General features: G+C 42.8%; 1 protein-coding gene across 1 annotated transcript in view; it reads right to left on the bottom strand.

Moving 5' to 3' along the window:
- Cc2d2a (coiled-coil and C2 domain containing 2A) overlaps positions 1 to 15200 on the bottom strand; it is a 77077-nt gene that overhangs the window by 51440 nt on the left and 10437 nt on the right. The window contains exons 4-8 of the mRNA XM_013008888.1: positions 14712 to 14835; positions 6981 to 7069; positions 6558 to 6659; positions 2773 to 2871; positions 1929 to 2084 (exon numbers count right to left, since the gene is read on the bottom strand). Coding sequence (XP_012864342.1) covers positions 1929 to 2084; positions 2773 to 2871; positions 6558 to 6659; positions 6981 to 7069; positions 14712 to 14835 — 570 coding nt within the window. The remainder of the gene's footprint in view (positions 1 to 1928; positions 2085 to 2772; positions 2872 to 6557; positions 6660 to 6980; positions 7070 to 14711; positions 14836 to 15200) is intronic.

The following is a 15200-nucleotide window of genomic DNA, read 5'->3' as shown; positions in this document are numbered from 1 at the left end:
ATAAGCAAAAAGAAAAAAGCCAGAAGTGGTGCTGTGGCTCAAGTGGTAGAGCACTAGCCTTGAGCTGAAGAGCTGAGGGACAGCACCCAGGCCCATTGTTCAGGCCCCACGACCGGACAAAAAAAAAAAAAGTAAAAAAAAAAAATACACTTAGATTCTATTTGCCTAGAAAAATAATTACTGGCACTAAATCCATTAAGCTTCTCAAGTTCTAAACCAAATTGAATTAAACATTTTAAAATTTGTTTTTAGTACTGGTACTGAACTCAGAGCTTCACACTCTTGCTTGTGAGTTGCTTTTTGTTCTTTTTTCTTCTGCTCAGGTCTGGTGTTGTACCACTTGAGCCTCAGCTCCATTTCCAGCTTTTTGCTGGTTACCTGAAAATTAGGGTCTCATAAATTTTTCTGCGCAGGATTCCTTTGCAATGTAATCTGTGAACCACTAGTTAGTGGTCCACCTGGTTTTTTTTCCTTTTCTTTTTTTTTTAAACAATAAGTATAGAACTCTCTGTCTTTTCATATATTGCAAGTGGATTTCATTGGTTGTTTTTCACTATTCTATGCAGCTATAATATACGGCAATCAGAAAGGGATAAACAAAGCAACTGAAATCTCAACAAGCTTGACCACCTTTGGAAGGGCTTACATATGAACACTTATTTAAAGAACTTGAGCTCCTACTTATGTCTCATGTCCACTCAGTATCATCCCAAGGACAAAGACAGCGAGTGCACAGCTGCAGAGACCTTGCTCAGCTCAGATGGCCTGGGTTTGAGTGTCAGCTTGTCCTTGTGCTGTCTGGGCTGAGAAAATTTAGCCTTCTGATCTTCAGTACCCTCTGCTGTAACATGGGGATATTAATAATCTCCCTGCTTAGGACTTTGAGAGGATAAAATTAAATGATGCCCAGTGGTTATAATTTGGTAGTTATGTCTCTTCCCTTTGAGTGTTTTCCCAACATTTTCTCCTTTTTCATGATGTCCTCTTCCTCTTTTTTTTTTTTAATACAGGGCTTCATTATGTAGCTCAGGCTGGCCTCAAACCTGTGACCCTCCTGCCTCAGTTTCCCCCAGTGCTGAGATTACAGGTGATAGCCAACTTCTTTTTCTAGTTTCTTTTTCTTCTTTCTGTTGCTCTCCTTTCTTTTTCTCCTCCTCCTCCTTCCTTCCTCTCCTCTCTTTCTCCTCCCCCCACCCCCTTCTCCTCCTTCTTAACTTTGGCAGTATCTTTTAAGATCCTATAAAGACTTCATTTTTCTGAGGACAATGGGAGCAGCCTGGCTACTTGCCTCCTGATGTTTCTTCTCCAATTATACCACCCAATACGAAACAAAAAGCAAATCTCCATGGAAACCAGGCTTTCAGCATAACTTGAAGATGGTAAAATGTCAAAAACACCCAAAAAGAAAAAAAAAAACCCAAAAACCGCCAAAAAGCACAAAAACAAAATCAGAGCGATTACCCTTAGCAATGCATAAGCTCCCTTGCCTGTGCCCCACCAACAAAAGTTCACTAAGAGAAAACTGCAGGGGAGACAGAGGGAAGAAGCTGCCCAGTGCTCTCCCACCCAGAAAGACGAAATCCACTTGAATCTGATTTGAAAAGCACCTGGGCAGAGCAGAGTGCAGACCACAGAGAAGGGCTTCCAGGTGTTCAGAATTTATTTGTTTATATTTATGCTTGTAGTTTATTTATTCTTGTGCTGGTTCTGGGGCTTGAACTCAGGACCTGGGTGCTGTTCCTTAGCTTTGGGACTCAGGGCTAGCACCTTATCCCTTGAGCCGCAGCTCCACTTCCAGCATTGTACTAATTAATGGGAGTTAAGGATCTCACAGACTTTTCTGCCCACCCCTACACAATCTGTCTACGTTGATTCTGAGTCTTCCCCCTCCTCTGTACCATGGGGACATGAAATACTGTTGCACTTACTCCCTGGACAGGCAGCTCTTCCCCTGACTCCTCCTCTTGGTCACTTCCATCTCTACCTTTTATTTGTTTTTTTCCCTCTAGTTCTTCTGGTTCAGGATCAAAGTTGAATGTAAAGAAGTTATAGGCCTCTTCTGCTGAAGGGAAGCCAGGAGGAGCCTGGAGGAAAGCAAAGAAGAGCTTCTTATATCCAAAAGAATGAGCTGGCAGGGAACAAGCAACTCCCAGCTGGCTCCCGAACGCTGCCATACACTACATTCTAACCGTGATGTCTCTGTCGAAGGTGAGCTGGATTACCAGTGGTGGCTTTTAACAATAGCGATAGGCAGTAGGAGGTGTAAAATATGAACTCCTCTAGCAGCAATTATTTACACTGTAATAAGCACATAGAACTTTAGAAAAGGTTCTTCATGTGGCAAAAATGGATCATTTTCATTAGAAATATAAATTTTAACTTTTAAAAAATAAGTTACCCTTTCTTTTTAATTTTTCTTGAATCGGTATCTTCCTTTCTTCTTGATTTTATTTTTTAGTGTTAGAACTTGAACTCAGGGCCTTGCACTTGCTAAGTAGGCATTTAGTCTTCCTCTTGAGCTAACCACCTCCCCCCAGCCCTTTGTGCTTTGGTTATCTTACAGATAGGATCTTGCCTTGTATTTTTTCCAGCCAGGCCTCAGTCTGAAGTCTTCTCACATATGGCTTCCTGAGTAGCTGAGATCACAAATGTGAACTACCATGCCCAACTTAGTGGTTGAGATGTAATCTCCCTACCTTTTTGCTGGGCTAACATGCACTCTCCGTTCTGATCTCCACTTCCTGGCATCTGGCATTACACAGTACTTCTCACCTGGGTTTTAGACTTAGTTTTTCGAACAGGATCACGGAACTTTACTCTTGAATAACTCTGGGAATCTTCTTGTTGCGTCCCTTGCACCTCTTTACCTGGCTACGTGAGTGGAAAAAATAACAGATAAGCTGGTTAAGCAAAGAGAAGGAAGAGAGTTTAATGTATATCTTCTGACCATTGATACATCTCACTCACAGGAGTAAAATATATACAAGCTTCAATTACACCTGAAGGTGAAGGTTGCTGAATCTTTCTCAACCTTGTCTCTCTTAAGGCTAAACAAATATAAAACTATATCCCCCATAAGAATAAAAACAAGTGTTATTTCATCCTGTAGATCGAGGACTATCCATTTTACAGAAGATAACTTCTGAACCATCTATTAAATAATTACCCCTAAAGTTTGATGTAAATATACATAGTCTACCTGGCACCAAGTTTGTGCTTCTTACTATGGCATGATTTTTCTCTTACATGTCTACTTTCTGTGTCTATAAATGTGATTGTGAATGTTTTATTTTAGTCTACTTGAAAATCAGAGCTTGAAGCAAGGGCTTTTTGAGCTTGATTTTGAGAACTGATTCCAAAAACAGGAGTTATGGGCTGGGGAAAAGATAACGGCCCTGAAAGTCAATTCAAGAGAATATTGTTAAGCTGGTGACTGAAACAGGAAAGTCATCACAAGGCTATGTAGAATGCTTCTCCGAATTTTATCTCCTTAGAACATAGAAAAGGGAGAGATTTGTTCCTTAAGTAATTAAGGCTGGCCCCTGGGGGTGTTGAGCCTCTGGTGCTTCTAAGAGTCTGAGTATGTTTGGTGTTTTCATGAGAATGACTCGGGCTTGCAGAAGAGCAGACAAAACCCTGGGATGAAAGCTAAGGGTGCTTGGTACAGCTAAGGTGAAATGAGCCAAAATCTGGCCCAAGTAAAGCCAGGACTGGAATATGTGGTAGGATATAATTGACTACAATAAGCACAGAAACTATATAGTATGTAAAATTCTACACTTGTCTATTTTCTCATTTGGTCTTGTTCCTAGGAACTAGTTAGCTTCCAGCTCACTTATAGGAAAGTTGAAGTTCTGCTCCTAGTTACAATCCACAACGCAATGTGAAGTGAAGGACTCGGTTGTTTGTCTCGGTGAGTTCCAGAATTTTAAATGTGGTTTTGAGGAGGAGGAAAGAAGCAGGTGAGAATTCCATTGTATAAGGGTAAATAAAGAATAAGAGCAGATCTAGAGTAGAATAAAGATTGGGTTGCTACAGTTGGTCAGGAGAGTTTTCCAAGATTCTGCCAAGTCTTCCTCATGACATAGAGCTGTGGCTGCTTTACACACTTTGGATGATGCCCTTCTATTCTTGTCCACTTTAGAATCCCAAAAGCAGATGGGATTGTTTCCACTGAGGGAAACAAAGCAAGAGGTGAACCCTGGAGAAAGGAGAGAATTCTGGCTTTGCCTAAGAGAGCTATGGGTTGCAGAGATCTGACAATAAAACACAGGGTCAGGCAGACAAATCTATAAGAGTTGAGAATAATATAGGTTAAAATAATAGTAATGATAACAATAATAAAAATAAGTGGTTATATGGAGATTGGCTATTTTACTTTATCTTTGTTTCTTTCTATCTTTTCTACACTGGTTTGACAAAGAAGATAATTCCATGACTGTGTTTTGTCACAGAACTGATGGCTTTATTACAATATATGAGGAATTGATAAAGTTTATAATACTGCTTGTCAAAATCTAAAAAAATTAAAGGAGAAAGCTTATGCACATTTGAGGCCATTAAATATGCTTAAAATTAGTTGCTAAATTATTTTTTGTCTTTTTATCCAAATATTTGGCTTGAACACATGGCCTGGGTGCTTGCTGTCCCTTAGCGTTTTTGCTCAGATCTGGCACTCTACCACTTGGGCCACAGATTTACTTCTGACTTTTTGGTGATTAACGGGAGGTAAGAGTCTTATGGACTTTTCCTGGACTGCCTTCAAATGATGACCCTCACATCTCAACTTCTTGAGTAGCGAGGATTACAGGCATGAGCTATAGGCACCCAGAGATAAATTAACTTTTAAAGAAATATAGGAACAATGTATGTGTAGTCTTAAAGGAATTACTTTCAGTTTCATCCAACAATCAAATATTGAATGCCTAACATCACATGTGCTTACATCTAGCTAAGAATCTTTCTCATCTTTAAATTGGTTGTATCTTCCAAGAAGTTTCCACGAACTTCTAACTTGAACTGGGCAATGTTGCCATATTACTTTTATTACAGTATAATTATAAAATAGATCAGTTTTAACCCTCATCTCCAAACCACTAATCAACATCTGCCTATATCTATCTATCTATCTATCTATCTATCTATCTATCTATCTATCTATCTATCTATCTATCTATCTATCTATCTTTCTATCTATCTATCTATCTATCTATCTATCTATCTATCTATCTATCTATCTATCTATCTATCTATCTATCTATCTATCTATGGGCAGTACTGGGATTTGAACTCGGGGCCTTGATAGGTAAGTGCTCTACCACTTGAATCTGCCCCCACCCATTTTTTGCTCTGGTTTGTTTTTCAGATAAAGTCATACACTTGGCCAGCCTTAGACTGAGATCTTCCAACTCCACCTCCTGAAAAACTGAGATTACAAGGGTGATAACCATGCCAGGTGCTACAGTGATACTTAGTCTCAATACTAGTTCTGATACAAATCAAGTTGCCTGATTTAAGAATAAACACTCTTTCTTGTGTTTTTGGGTTTGTGTGTTTTTCTTGATGATATCCTCTAAGGCACAGAAAAATTTAACTTTGGTGTCCAATCTATTTATTCTTTCATTACTTATGTGTTTGGTGCCATATTCTTTTTTTTTTTTTTTGTCAGTTGTGGGGCCTGAACTCTGGGCCTGGCACTGTCCCTCAGCTCTTCAGCTCAAGGCTAGCAGTATGCCATTTGAGCCTCAGCTCCACTTCCGGCTTTTTCTGTTTATGCGGTGCTGAGGAATCGAACCCAGGGCCTCATGCATGCAAGGCAAGCACTCTACCACTTCCCAGCCCCTGGTGCCATATTCTTAAAGAGAAAAATTGCCTAATTCAAGATACTTAAAAATTTTATGCAACCCATATCTAAGGCTGGAGTTAGGTGTTATTTGTCTGGGCTACTAAGGAGCTGAACTATTCAGTACCTCTACTGTCTGTCACCCCACAGAACAACTCCAGAAGAGCAGATTTTTCTTCACACTGCTGTGTAATCAGAGCTACACCATCCCTGGCAGGAAAGACTTGGCTGTAAATGCTGGCTTTGGGGTGGTTAGTTGGCCAGTAGGTAGGCTGTGTGAAAAACCAGATGTTGGGTCTCATGGGAGAAAGCAGGGAATACACATGGAGAAAATGTGATCCTATTTAGTGGTGACTATGTTGTTCTATAAGGCTTCTTTGATACTGACATTTGTTCATGTGTTACAAGGCTGCAGAGCATGAAGGGAGAGGAAATGTAAGACTGCCAACAGTGGCTGTCTTGGGGGAACTTGACCTGTGGGCCAAACATTCGCAGCGTGTTCTTTTCTCTTGGACTTCAGCCTCTGACAATGGCTCATACTTGAGAGCACTTACCCTGTGCTGGGGACTCTCTGAAATACTGAGAACAAGGTTGCTTGTAATCCACAAAACCACACAGAGAATTTGGTTCTGCCTCTGTCCCTTTGCACAGGACTAGAAATGGGTCCAGAGAGTAGAGAAGCCACATGTGAAAGGAAAGAGATTCCATTTCTCACCTCGGTGCCAAATTCCGTCTCCAACTCCCTGGAACTGGGGCTTCGCAGGCGCCTGGGTTTGGGGATAGGTATTTCCTGCAACAACGCACTTTCTGCCTTGGACTGCAAAGTCAAAACAGGGAAATTACTGCTAGATCACTCCAGGAATGCTACAAAGGCTCGCTTGCCGTCTCAACCGAGCATAATTGGTAAGAAATGTGTGCTGTCTCTTTTTAAGAGCCGGGGAAATCACTGAGAAGAATGACATTCTCATCCGTCATTTTCACCTGATCAATGCAAAATCCGTATTCACACTCAGAATTTGACAGAGAAATTGAAGGAGGTCCACATCTGTGCTGTCTGCAGGGTAGCAAGCAAGCCAGGCTAAACCCTGCGAGACTACGGTGAGCCCGAATCATGCCATTTAATGCCGCTGCCCCTTACCCTGGCGGCCTGAAGCTTCTCCCGCATGCGTTCTCTCATGGAAAATTCTGCAAAGCCTGTTCTGGAAGCTGAAGGAATTGGAGGTAAGCCTTAAAAGCAAGAAAAGAAAATTAAATGTTTAAGAGCTAGGAATGTAGTTCAATAGAGCTACCAACTATAAAGTCCTGACTTCAATCCTAACACACACACACACACACACACACACACACACACGGAAAAGGAAAATTAGTTTAAACCTAGATTTCCCTCCCTCCTTCCCTCCTTTTCTTCTTCCTTTCCTTCCTTGCTTCCTTCTTTCTTCCTCCCTCCCTTCCTCCCTCCCTCCCTTCCTTCCTTCCTTCCCTTTCTCTCTCTCTCTCTTTCTTTCTTTCTTTCTCTCTTTCTTTCTTCCTTCCTTCCTTTCTTACTAGTACTAGGGTTTGAACTCAGAGCCTGGCCACTTGTCTCTTAGCTTTTTTTTGTTGTTATTGTTCAGAGACAGGACTCAAACTCACAATCTTAACAATTTCACTCATTGGCTGAGCTTCTACCACCTGAGCCATACTTCCAACCCCACCCCTTAGCTTTTTGGCCCAAAGCTGGCATTCTACCATTTTAACCACAGCTCCACTGCTGGATTTTTGGTGGTTAATTGGAGAGAAGATGCTCATGGAGTATCCTGCCTGGACTTTCTTATGTCTTTGAACTGCCATTGGTGTCCAGCTACTTTTAACCATTTATTTTTCCAAAGGGAAAATAAAACTTGCCAAAATGAGAGAATGAAATTGTGCCAATTCTGAGCCTCATGTAAGTGAACATGAGTATGCTCTTTTTTTTATGTCATAAGTACATATCTTGGCTGTTTTGGAATGGAGTGTGGAGGATAACCATCTTGCCAGGGCCTACCAATCTGATTTAAACAGAATAAAATGAAAGCCACCTGTGCTCTCAAGGCAAACAAACGGCAACTCCATGGCCTTGGGAAGAGGCTCTCCCTTGTGGGTTGATCTTAGTAAGTACTTCCTCAGGTGAGTGAGTTGGGGGTCCCAGAGTTTAACTTTTACTTCAACCAGAGAAACACTATGTACAGACCTACAAGTAGAACCTTAAACTAGAGACAACACATATTTCGCAGAAAGTATTGAGTACAGATGTCAATATCTTGGGTCATCGGGCAGCAGTTGGGTGCCGGGGATTGCAGATATATGCAATGCATTTTCCCATCAGACTTGGTGGCGTCCTCACAAGGGAGGATCAGGTGTTGTCACTACCAGGTAGACTGAAGATGAAGACGCCAAGGCCCTGGGTCACTGAATTACAAGGGCCAGCCAGCACACATGTAGGAGGTGAAGGGCTTGGTAGGTAGTGCTAGTTCTATGCTCCCTGATAATTCTCCCCACTCCCAATGAGGTAGACATCAAGTAGCCTCGGGTGGACCGAATGTTAACTTCAATGGAGTAGTGAGTCTCTATTGGGATGGAGGAGAGAAGATTGCAGAATTGGGAACCAGCTGACAAGGAGGTGCTTATGCCCTGTAAGAAGTCCTGACCATGTTCTACAAACAGTGTGGAAGTCTTGAAGAATGCAGAAGAGGAGGGAGTTGATGCCAGAAGCATTTCAGAAGCTGCCTGGGCGGAAGACATAGGATGGTTGGGTGGAATGGATGAAAGCCGGGAACCTCAGCGAGCGTGCTCTGCTGTGAGGTCATGAGGAAGGAGGGTTGGTAGGAGATGATGAGGAAGAATACTAAAGGATGCTATGGAGACTGGGAGACAGAGGGCCAAGAAGACTTAGCAGCAGCAATGGCTTCTAGAAACCTTCGGTACACAAATCTCAGGCTATGCTCCAGGCCTGCTGAATCAGAAGCTGGTACAGCTTAGCAGAGTGAGGCTCTAAACTCATTCAGGTGTAAAGGCTTTGGTCTGGAGAAGGAAGGTGGTGGAGGTGTCTGAGGGCTCAGTTGAGGGCTGCCAGGTGTGTGGAGATGCTGAGAAACAGGTGGGGAAGGAAGCCAGGCTAAGGAGGTTTCAGCGGGGATTTGTTTACAGCCTGGAAGAATGTGTGCTTGTCTAGAACGCTGAGCTCGAGGGCCCCAGTCGGGCATAAAGGTGAAGCACTGGGACCAGGGACCATGCTAAAGTTCTAAGAAGAGACTGCTTCCTCAGGGTGAAAACGCTGCAAGACATTGTACATACATTGTACATCACAGCAGTTAAGACAAAAAGGCTAACGGATGGGAGAAGAGAGGACATGGAACAAGATTGGCAGAGAGAAGGAGAAGGAGAGACAAACACCACAGATTCCCAGAGCCTGCATTCTGCAAACACGGACCATCATCCCAAGCGGCCAGTTCTGGGGGCGTGCTTCTTCCTTTCTTGTGATTGAAAGACACAAAATACTGCTTATATCATGCCTCTCCCCATATCGCTGAATTCATCCACAGAAGCCTGAAATACTCATGGTAAGTATTATAGCAGCCCAAGTGTGTGTTGAGGTTCAAAGTTCATCGTGAGAACATTGATCCATTCAGTAATGTGGCCTTGGCACTCTTTTCTAACCTCACTTCACACTACATCATCATTCTCCATTTTAAGGCTCATGCAACCTTCCGACTGCATCCCTGTCTCATATGCTTAGAGTCGTGAGGCTTTTCTTAATTAATTGCATTTGTCAAATTCTGCATTCATGGGCATGTCTGTGTGGCTTTGGGATTCACACCTGCTTCCTCTTCTGCTCCTAAGGTCTCGCCACATACAGAGTGCACACTGGATCTGTGTGTGTGACAGATGCCAGACGGCAGTGGACCTTCTAGGCTGGGTGTCGGGGTCCTTCTCAGCTTGACTGCCTATTGCGCCTCTGCCCTCTCCTTCCCCAGAAGATCCCTTTTTAAAATTGACAATGTCTTTCGGCATGTAAAATAATTTTTTTCTTATTGGCTCCTAGCCTTTCAAAATAACAGCCATGCTGTGAGTACACGTTTATTAGAATAACCTTTTGAATTATTCTTTCAAAAAACAAGATGTGGTAGTTTATTTTATTTTTATTTATTTATTTATTTTTTTGTCCGGTCATGGGACTTGAACTCTGGGCTGGGCTCTGTCCCTCAGCTCTTCAGCTCAAGGCTAGTGCTCTACCACTTGAGCCACAGTGCCACTTCCGGCTTTTTTCTTTTTGCTTATGTGGTGCTGAGGAATCGAACTCAGGGCCTCAGCATGCAAGGCAAGCACTCTACCACTGAGCCACCTTCCCAGCCCCAAGATGTGGTATTTTATTAAATACTATCTCTTCTGAGTAAGAAACTGAAATGATTAGATTGCTGGTGGTTCAGGTCTGTAATCCTAGCTACTCAGGAGGCTGGGATTTTGGGAATCAGAATTTGAAGCCAGCCCAGCAGAATGTTTGGGCGATTGCCACGGCTCATTGTGACTTAGAGCTTCTAACTCTAGTAATCTTCTCAAAATAAATAATGCAAATCCATACAGAGACATGGCTGCAAGTGTTCACAACGATGCAGTTCGTTATGCCCAGTGAATGAAATCCAAATGTCCATCAATAGGTGAATAAGCAAAAGGTGGTATATGCATTGGATGGGATGTATTTCACTAATGGAAGGGAATGAATTGCGGATATATATTAAAATCAGTGAATCTGTAAGTGAAAGAAACCAAATGAAAATCAGTGTAGATGATGTTGTTTACATGTCATGTCTTACCAAGTCTTGTTTATAGGGATAGACAAGAGGTAACCGTTTGTATAGTTTTGGGATCTGGGGTGGAGATAAACAGGCACAAAGGAACTTTAGGGGTGATGGAAATGTTCCAAAGCGGATTGTGGTGATACTGCATCACGTAAAGTTACCTGATTAAGACTATTGAAACACAACTCATTAGCTATGCAAAAGTGAATTCTGTGTAGGCAGTTGTATATTTAGGGATAAAAATTTGGGACTGGTCAGTGTCTAGATAGAATAGAATGATTTTAAGGTGACAAGAAGAATGAGCAAATTTCTTTCCCTCCCCGGCAAGGCCAAGCCTGGATCCTGTGGCTCTCCAACATAGAGTTCTCGGGATGTGAGGGAGACCCACGAAAAGCAACAGAGAAGTACGGTCACTGCGGCAGAAGGAAAATCAGGTGAGTGGATTTCTCAGAGCAAGTCAAGAAGCAGGAAGGAGTGTCCAGCACATCAAACATGGTGGAAAGCCAGGGAAGGGAAGGAACAAGCTCTGATTGACTGTTCAATTTGATGACTGTGTGGTTCCTCGGTGACCTTGATAAGGCCATGTTTAAATAGATGAGTGGGCATGTGTGCTAGCTTATGGACTGGGCTCCAAAGAGGACTGGAGACCAATAGAAATGGAGAAAGAGGAGTCTGGAGAAATTGTACTGAAAGGTTTCTGTTTTGAATGGAAGCTCTGACTAGAGAAGATGTGGTTGGTCATGCCTTTCTTTGTAACTTAGAACAATGGGTGATCTTAATCTGGATGTTTCTTGGTACTGTATCTTAATCATCTAAGTAGGGAGAGGTGCTGAGTGATTGGTGATTCCCTTTTCCCTCGCTGTGTTTTGCTGTTGGTTTGCAATGTATATCTCTTTGAGGCTCAGTGCTTGAGGCTGAGTCTCACACCATATTGTACATCACGGTATTGCACATCACGGCGTTTGTGTCTTGGATCTGCCTTTCCAGGCTTTGGTGATTTATTTTTAAAACACTATGCCTCAAATGAATGATCTCTTTCATTTATATCCAATTTCACTGGATTCTCAACTGTCTTTTCAGATAATGTTGAGAAACTGGCTCTGAAATGGTATTTTAATCAGAGAAACTAATGTGAATGAAAGGGAAGCAGATGTTAGCAGTGAAGAAATTTATGTTCAGAAGAAATGACTTAACACTTGGCAGTGATTTCCTGAAGATATGCTGTGGTACAAGATGGAATCATGGGGATGTGTATATTATGATTACGATTGTTATTAATGGAGGGCCTCATGCTTTCCAGGCCCTACCTGGCTCTACCACTTGAGCTACACCTCCAGCATTGATACTTTCCAAGTCTGGATCTTGTTTTGACCCTGGCTGGCCTAGGCTTCCATCCCTCTACCTGTGCTTGCCTGGTCCCTGGGGGGGGGAGGGGTGACACACTAGGTGTGTGCCACTGTGCTTTCCCGGTAGCTGGAGTGACAGGCATGTGCTACCACACCCAGCCATTGACTCAGACAGAATCTCTTAGACTTTCCGACTTGCCTGGTCTTGAACCAGATCACCCAATCTCTACTTTTCCAAGTAGCTAGGGTTACAGGCTTTAGGCTAGCAGGCTGGGCAGACTTTAAAATTAGATGCTATTTAACTTGAAACGAGTGTGTATGCCATGAAATGCTTTCTCTATTTGTAATGTCGGGTTAGCAAATTAGAAGGCAAAGGATGGATCTGGGCTGCTGTTTTTCGGGGAGATGGCACCCGTGGGCATGATGTCTGGTACAGACTCAGCGGCCACAGTGTCAGTATCTGAAGGCAGCCTGACCTTGAAGACACTGGGAAGCACGTAGGAGCTGCAGTGTGACAGAGTCCAAGGTCAAGACAAGGAGCTAGGCTGGTAGCAGGAAGGGGCAGCCCAGACGCACGGGACGTTTGCCGTTCTATACTCCGTGTTGTATTCCGTGTAGCTCTCCCCTCTCCCTGCGGCTTGTCTCCTGCCTCTGCTTTTCCAGAGCGCATTGGACTCATGGAAGACAGGACTGGACAGAGTCGCTGACTCTGCTGGTTTTGACTTCTCACTTCTGACCCACTCTGGCCTCTCTGGCTGCTTATCCTTCAGGCCATCCACGTCTCACTGCTAGGGATAGCTATCTCTATATTGGAGTCTACCAGTGCTGCCAACATTAGCAACAACGTTCAGTGCTAGACTCCAGTTGCCTATAACCAAGCAGGGATGATTAACTTTGTATTAACTCTAGACTTTTCCATATTCCAAATCAGAATTTTTTTTCCTGGTCGGTCGTGGGTCTTGAACTCTGGGCCTAGGTGCTGTCCCTGTGCTCTTCAGCTCAAGGCTAGTGCTCTACCACTTGAGCCACAGCGCAACTTCTGGTTTTCTGGTGGTTTATTGGAGATAAAGAGTCTCACTGACAAATGCATATATTCAAACTCCTGTCTAAAGTTTCCTATACCTTAGCTATTATGTATTCACCTAATATGCTATAATATTTAGTATACTTCCACATTGTTTTTAATCAGTCCCAAGGTCACACTGAATGGTTGTTTCCCCTTTTTTAGAAGTGAAAAGAATTTACTTTTTACAGCACGGTGCCTTTGGGACTAACAACCTACCTTCTCTGACACTTTTCCTCATGATGTAATAAAAATAATGACAATATCTAGTCCATGTGTTCAGGACTAAATTGTCTACCCTAAATTCATATGTTAAATCTCTAGTGCCCAAATATGACTATATTTGGAGATAAATCCTACAGGAGGTCATTAAGAGCAAAGGAGATCATAAGGGCGAAGGCCTTAATAAGAATAGTATCCTTAGAAGAACTACCAGAGTGACCCCCGTTCCTGGAGCAATTGTGAACAGGTCACATGAGCATGGAGCAAGATGGCAGTTGCCTAAAAGCCAGGAAGAAGGTCCTCACTAGAAACTGGCTGATGCTGGTACCAAGAGCTCAGACTTCCAGCCTCTGGAACTATGAGGAAGTAAATTCTGATTGTTTAAGTTGTTCAGTTTCTGATACTTAGTCATGGTAGCCTAAGCTGACCCTAATAATGAAAATTCTGAGTATTTAGAGGAAGGAACAATTATATGGGATAAAATTTGGTTCTGTTTCTCCCGATTCCCTGTAGCTCTCAGTGAATTGTGGTCTTTTGATGAGAGCCACATTTTTCTTAGGGTTGGACATCAGATCAACTTGCTTCCAAAGCCCTTAAATTTTCCACAGTTATTTTATTTCCCAGCTCTGCCACAGTGAAATAGTGTAACAATTACCTAACAACTGAAAAATCTAAGATATTTCTCGACTTACATTTATCTTTCTTCTCATGAGAAGCCCTAATGTGGGCAGTGGTTTTCCCTATAATGAGCAAATAATAATGGTTCATGTGCTGGGGAAACACAAATGCTATAAAGTTATAGGCTAAGTTTCTTGGGAATCTCAGAAACTGCACCCATTCTCCCAACATCCAGTTCAAGTCCCGCTCCATTTCCCCTAATGATATTGTCTTCCTTGTAATTTCTACATACTGGATTATCAACACCACTATTGTTATTGTTTATTATTGTTATAGTGATCATTATTTTGTGTCAGTAATGGGGCTTGAACTCAGGGCCTCACAGACTCCCTTTGCTTTTTCATTCAAGGCTGGTGCTCTACCACTTGAGCCACCCTTTTGCCAATGGATTTTTGCTGGTTAATTGGAGTCTGTCTGATTTGTCTGCCTGGGCTGGCTTCAAAGATCCTCCGATCTCAGCCTCCTGCATAGCTAGGATTACAGGTGTGAGCCACTGGCACCAGGCTTTATCAGCACCATTTCTAGTTCAATTCATTCTGCCTCACTTCCCTGGTTATAGAAAGTGTCTCGAAGCTGTGCCACATCTACACAATTGCTACCCTAGCAATGAGGATTGTAACAAAGTGGGGTTCAGCAGCCAGAACTATGCATGAAACGTAATACCCCTAAGAGAATGCTCATAATTCCCTTGCTGAACCAAGTATCAATTTGAAGTCTGATCTGATCAGAACCAAAGAGATACTTACTTCGAGGGCCCCGCTTGGCTGTCATGCCCAGAAGATGCGTCTCGGGCTCTTCCTGTGCAGGCTCCTGCTGGGAGCCGTTGTGAGATTTTTCCGATACCATGTCCTCAGGGTCGGTGGTTGGAGGCTATGGACAGGAAGAGCAGAGGGTTCAGAGGCACCCTGAGTTTTAGCTCACCTTAGATCTTCAGTCAGGATGAGCCAGGTCACCCGTGAAGGGATGGATCTTAGACCTGGGGCAGCGACGTTCCTGTGGCATGAGTCATAATGGGCCTGCGCTAGGGAAGGACTGCCCACCTTGGCTTGTTCTAGTAAATTTTCAAACATTATTGACATCCCCAAATAAGATCATTATCTTCACTTTGCCTTGGTAACATGTATTGCATTGATCTCTGCAGAACACCATAAGGCCGTACTTTATTATGCACTCCTAGACATATTGGAAGCATCTTTTAGAAATTTGCTGTCTAATCAGGGACAAACATTATTTTC

The sequence above is a fragment of the Dipodomys ordii genome, unplaced genomic scaffold (assembly GCF_000151885.1).
Source record: "Dipodomys ordii isolate 6190 unplaced genomic scaffold, Dord_2.0 Scaffold8, whole genome shotgun sequence".
Taxonomy (NCBI): Eukaryota; Metazoa; Chordata; class Mammalia; order Rodentia; family Heteromyidae; genus Dipodomys; species Dipodomys ordii.
This window is presented reverse-complemented; position numbering and strand designations above follow the sequence as displayed.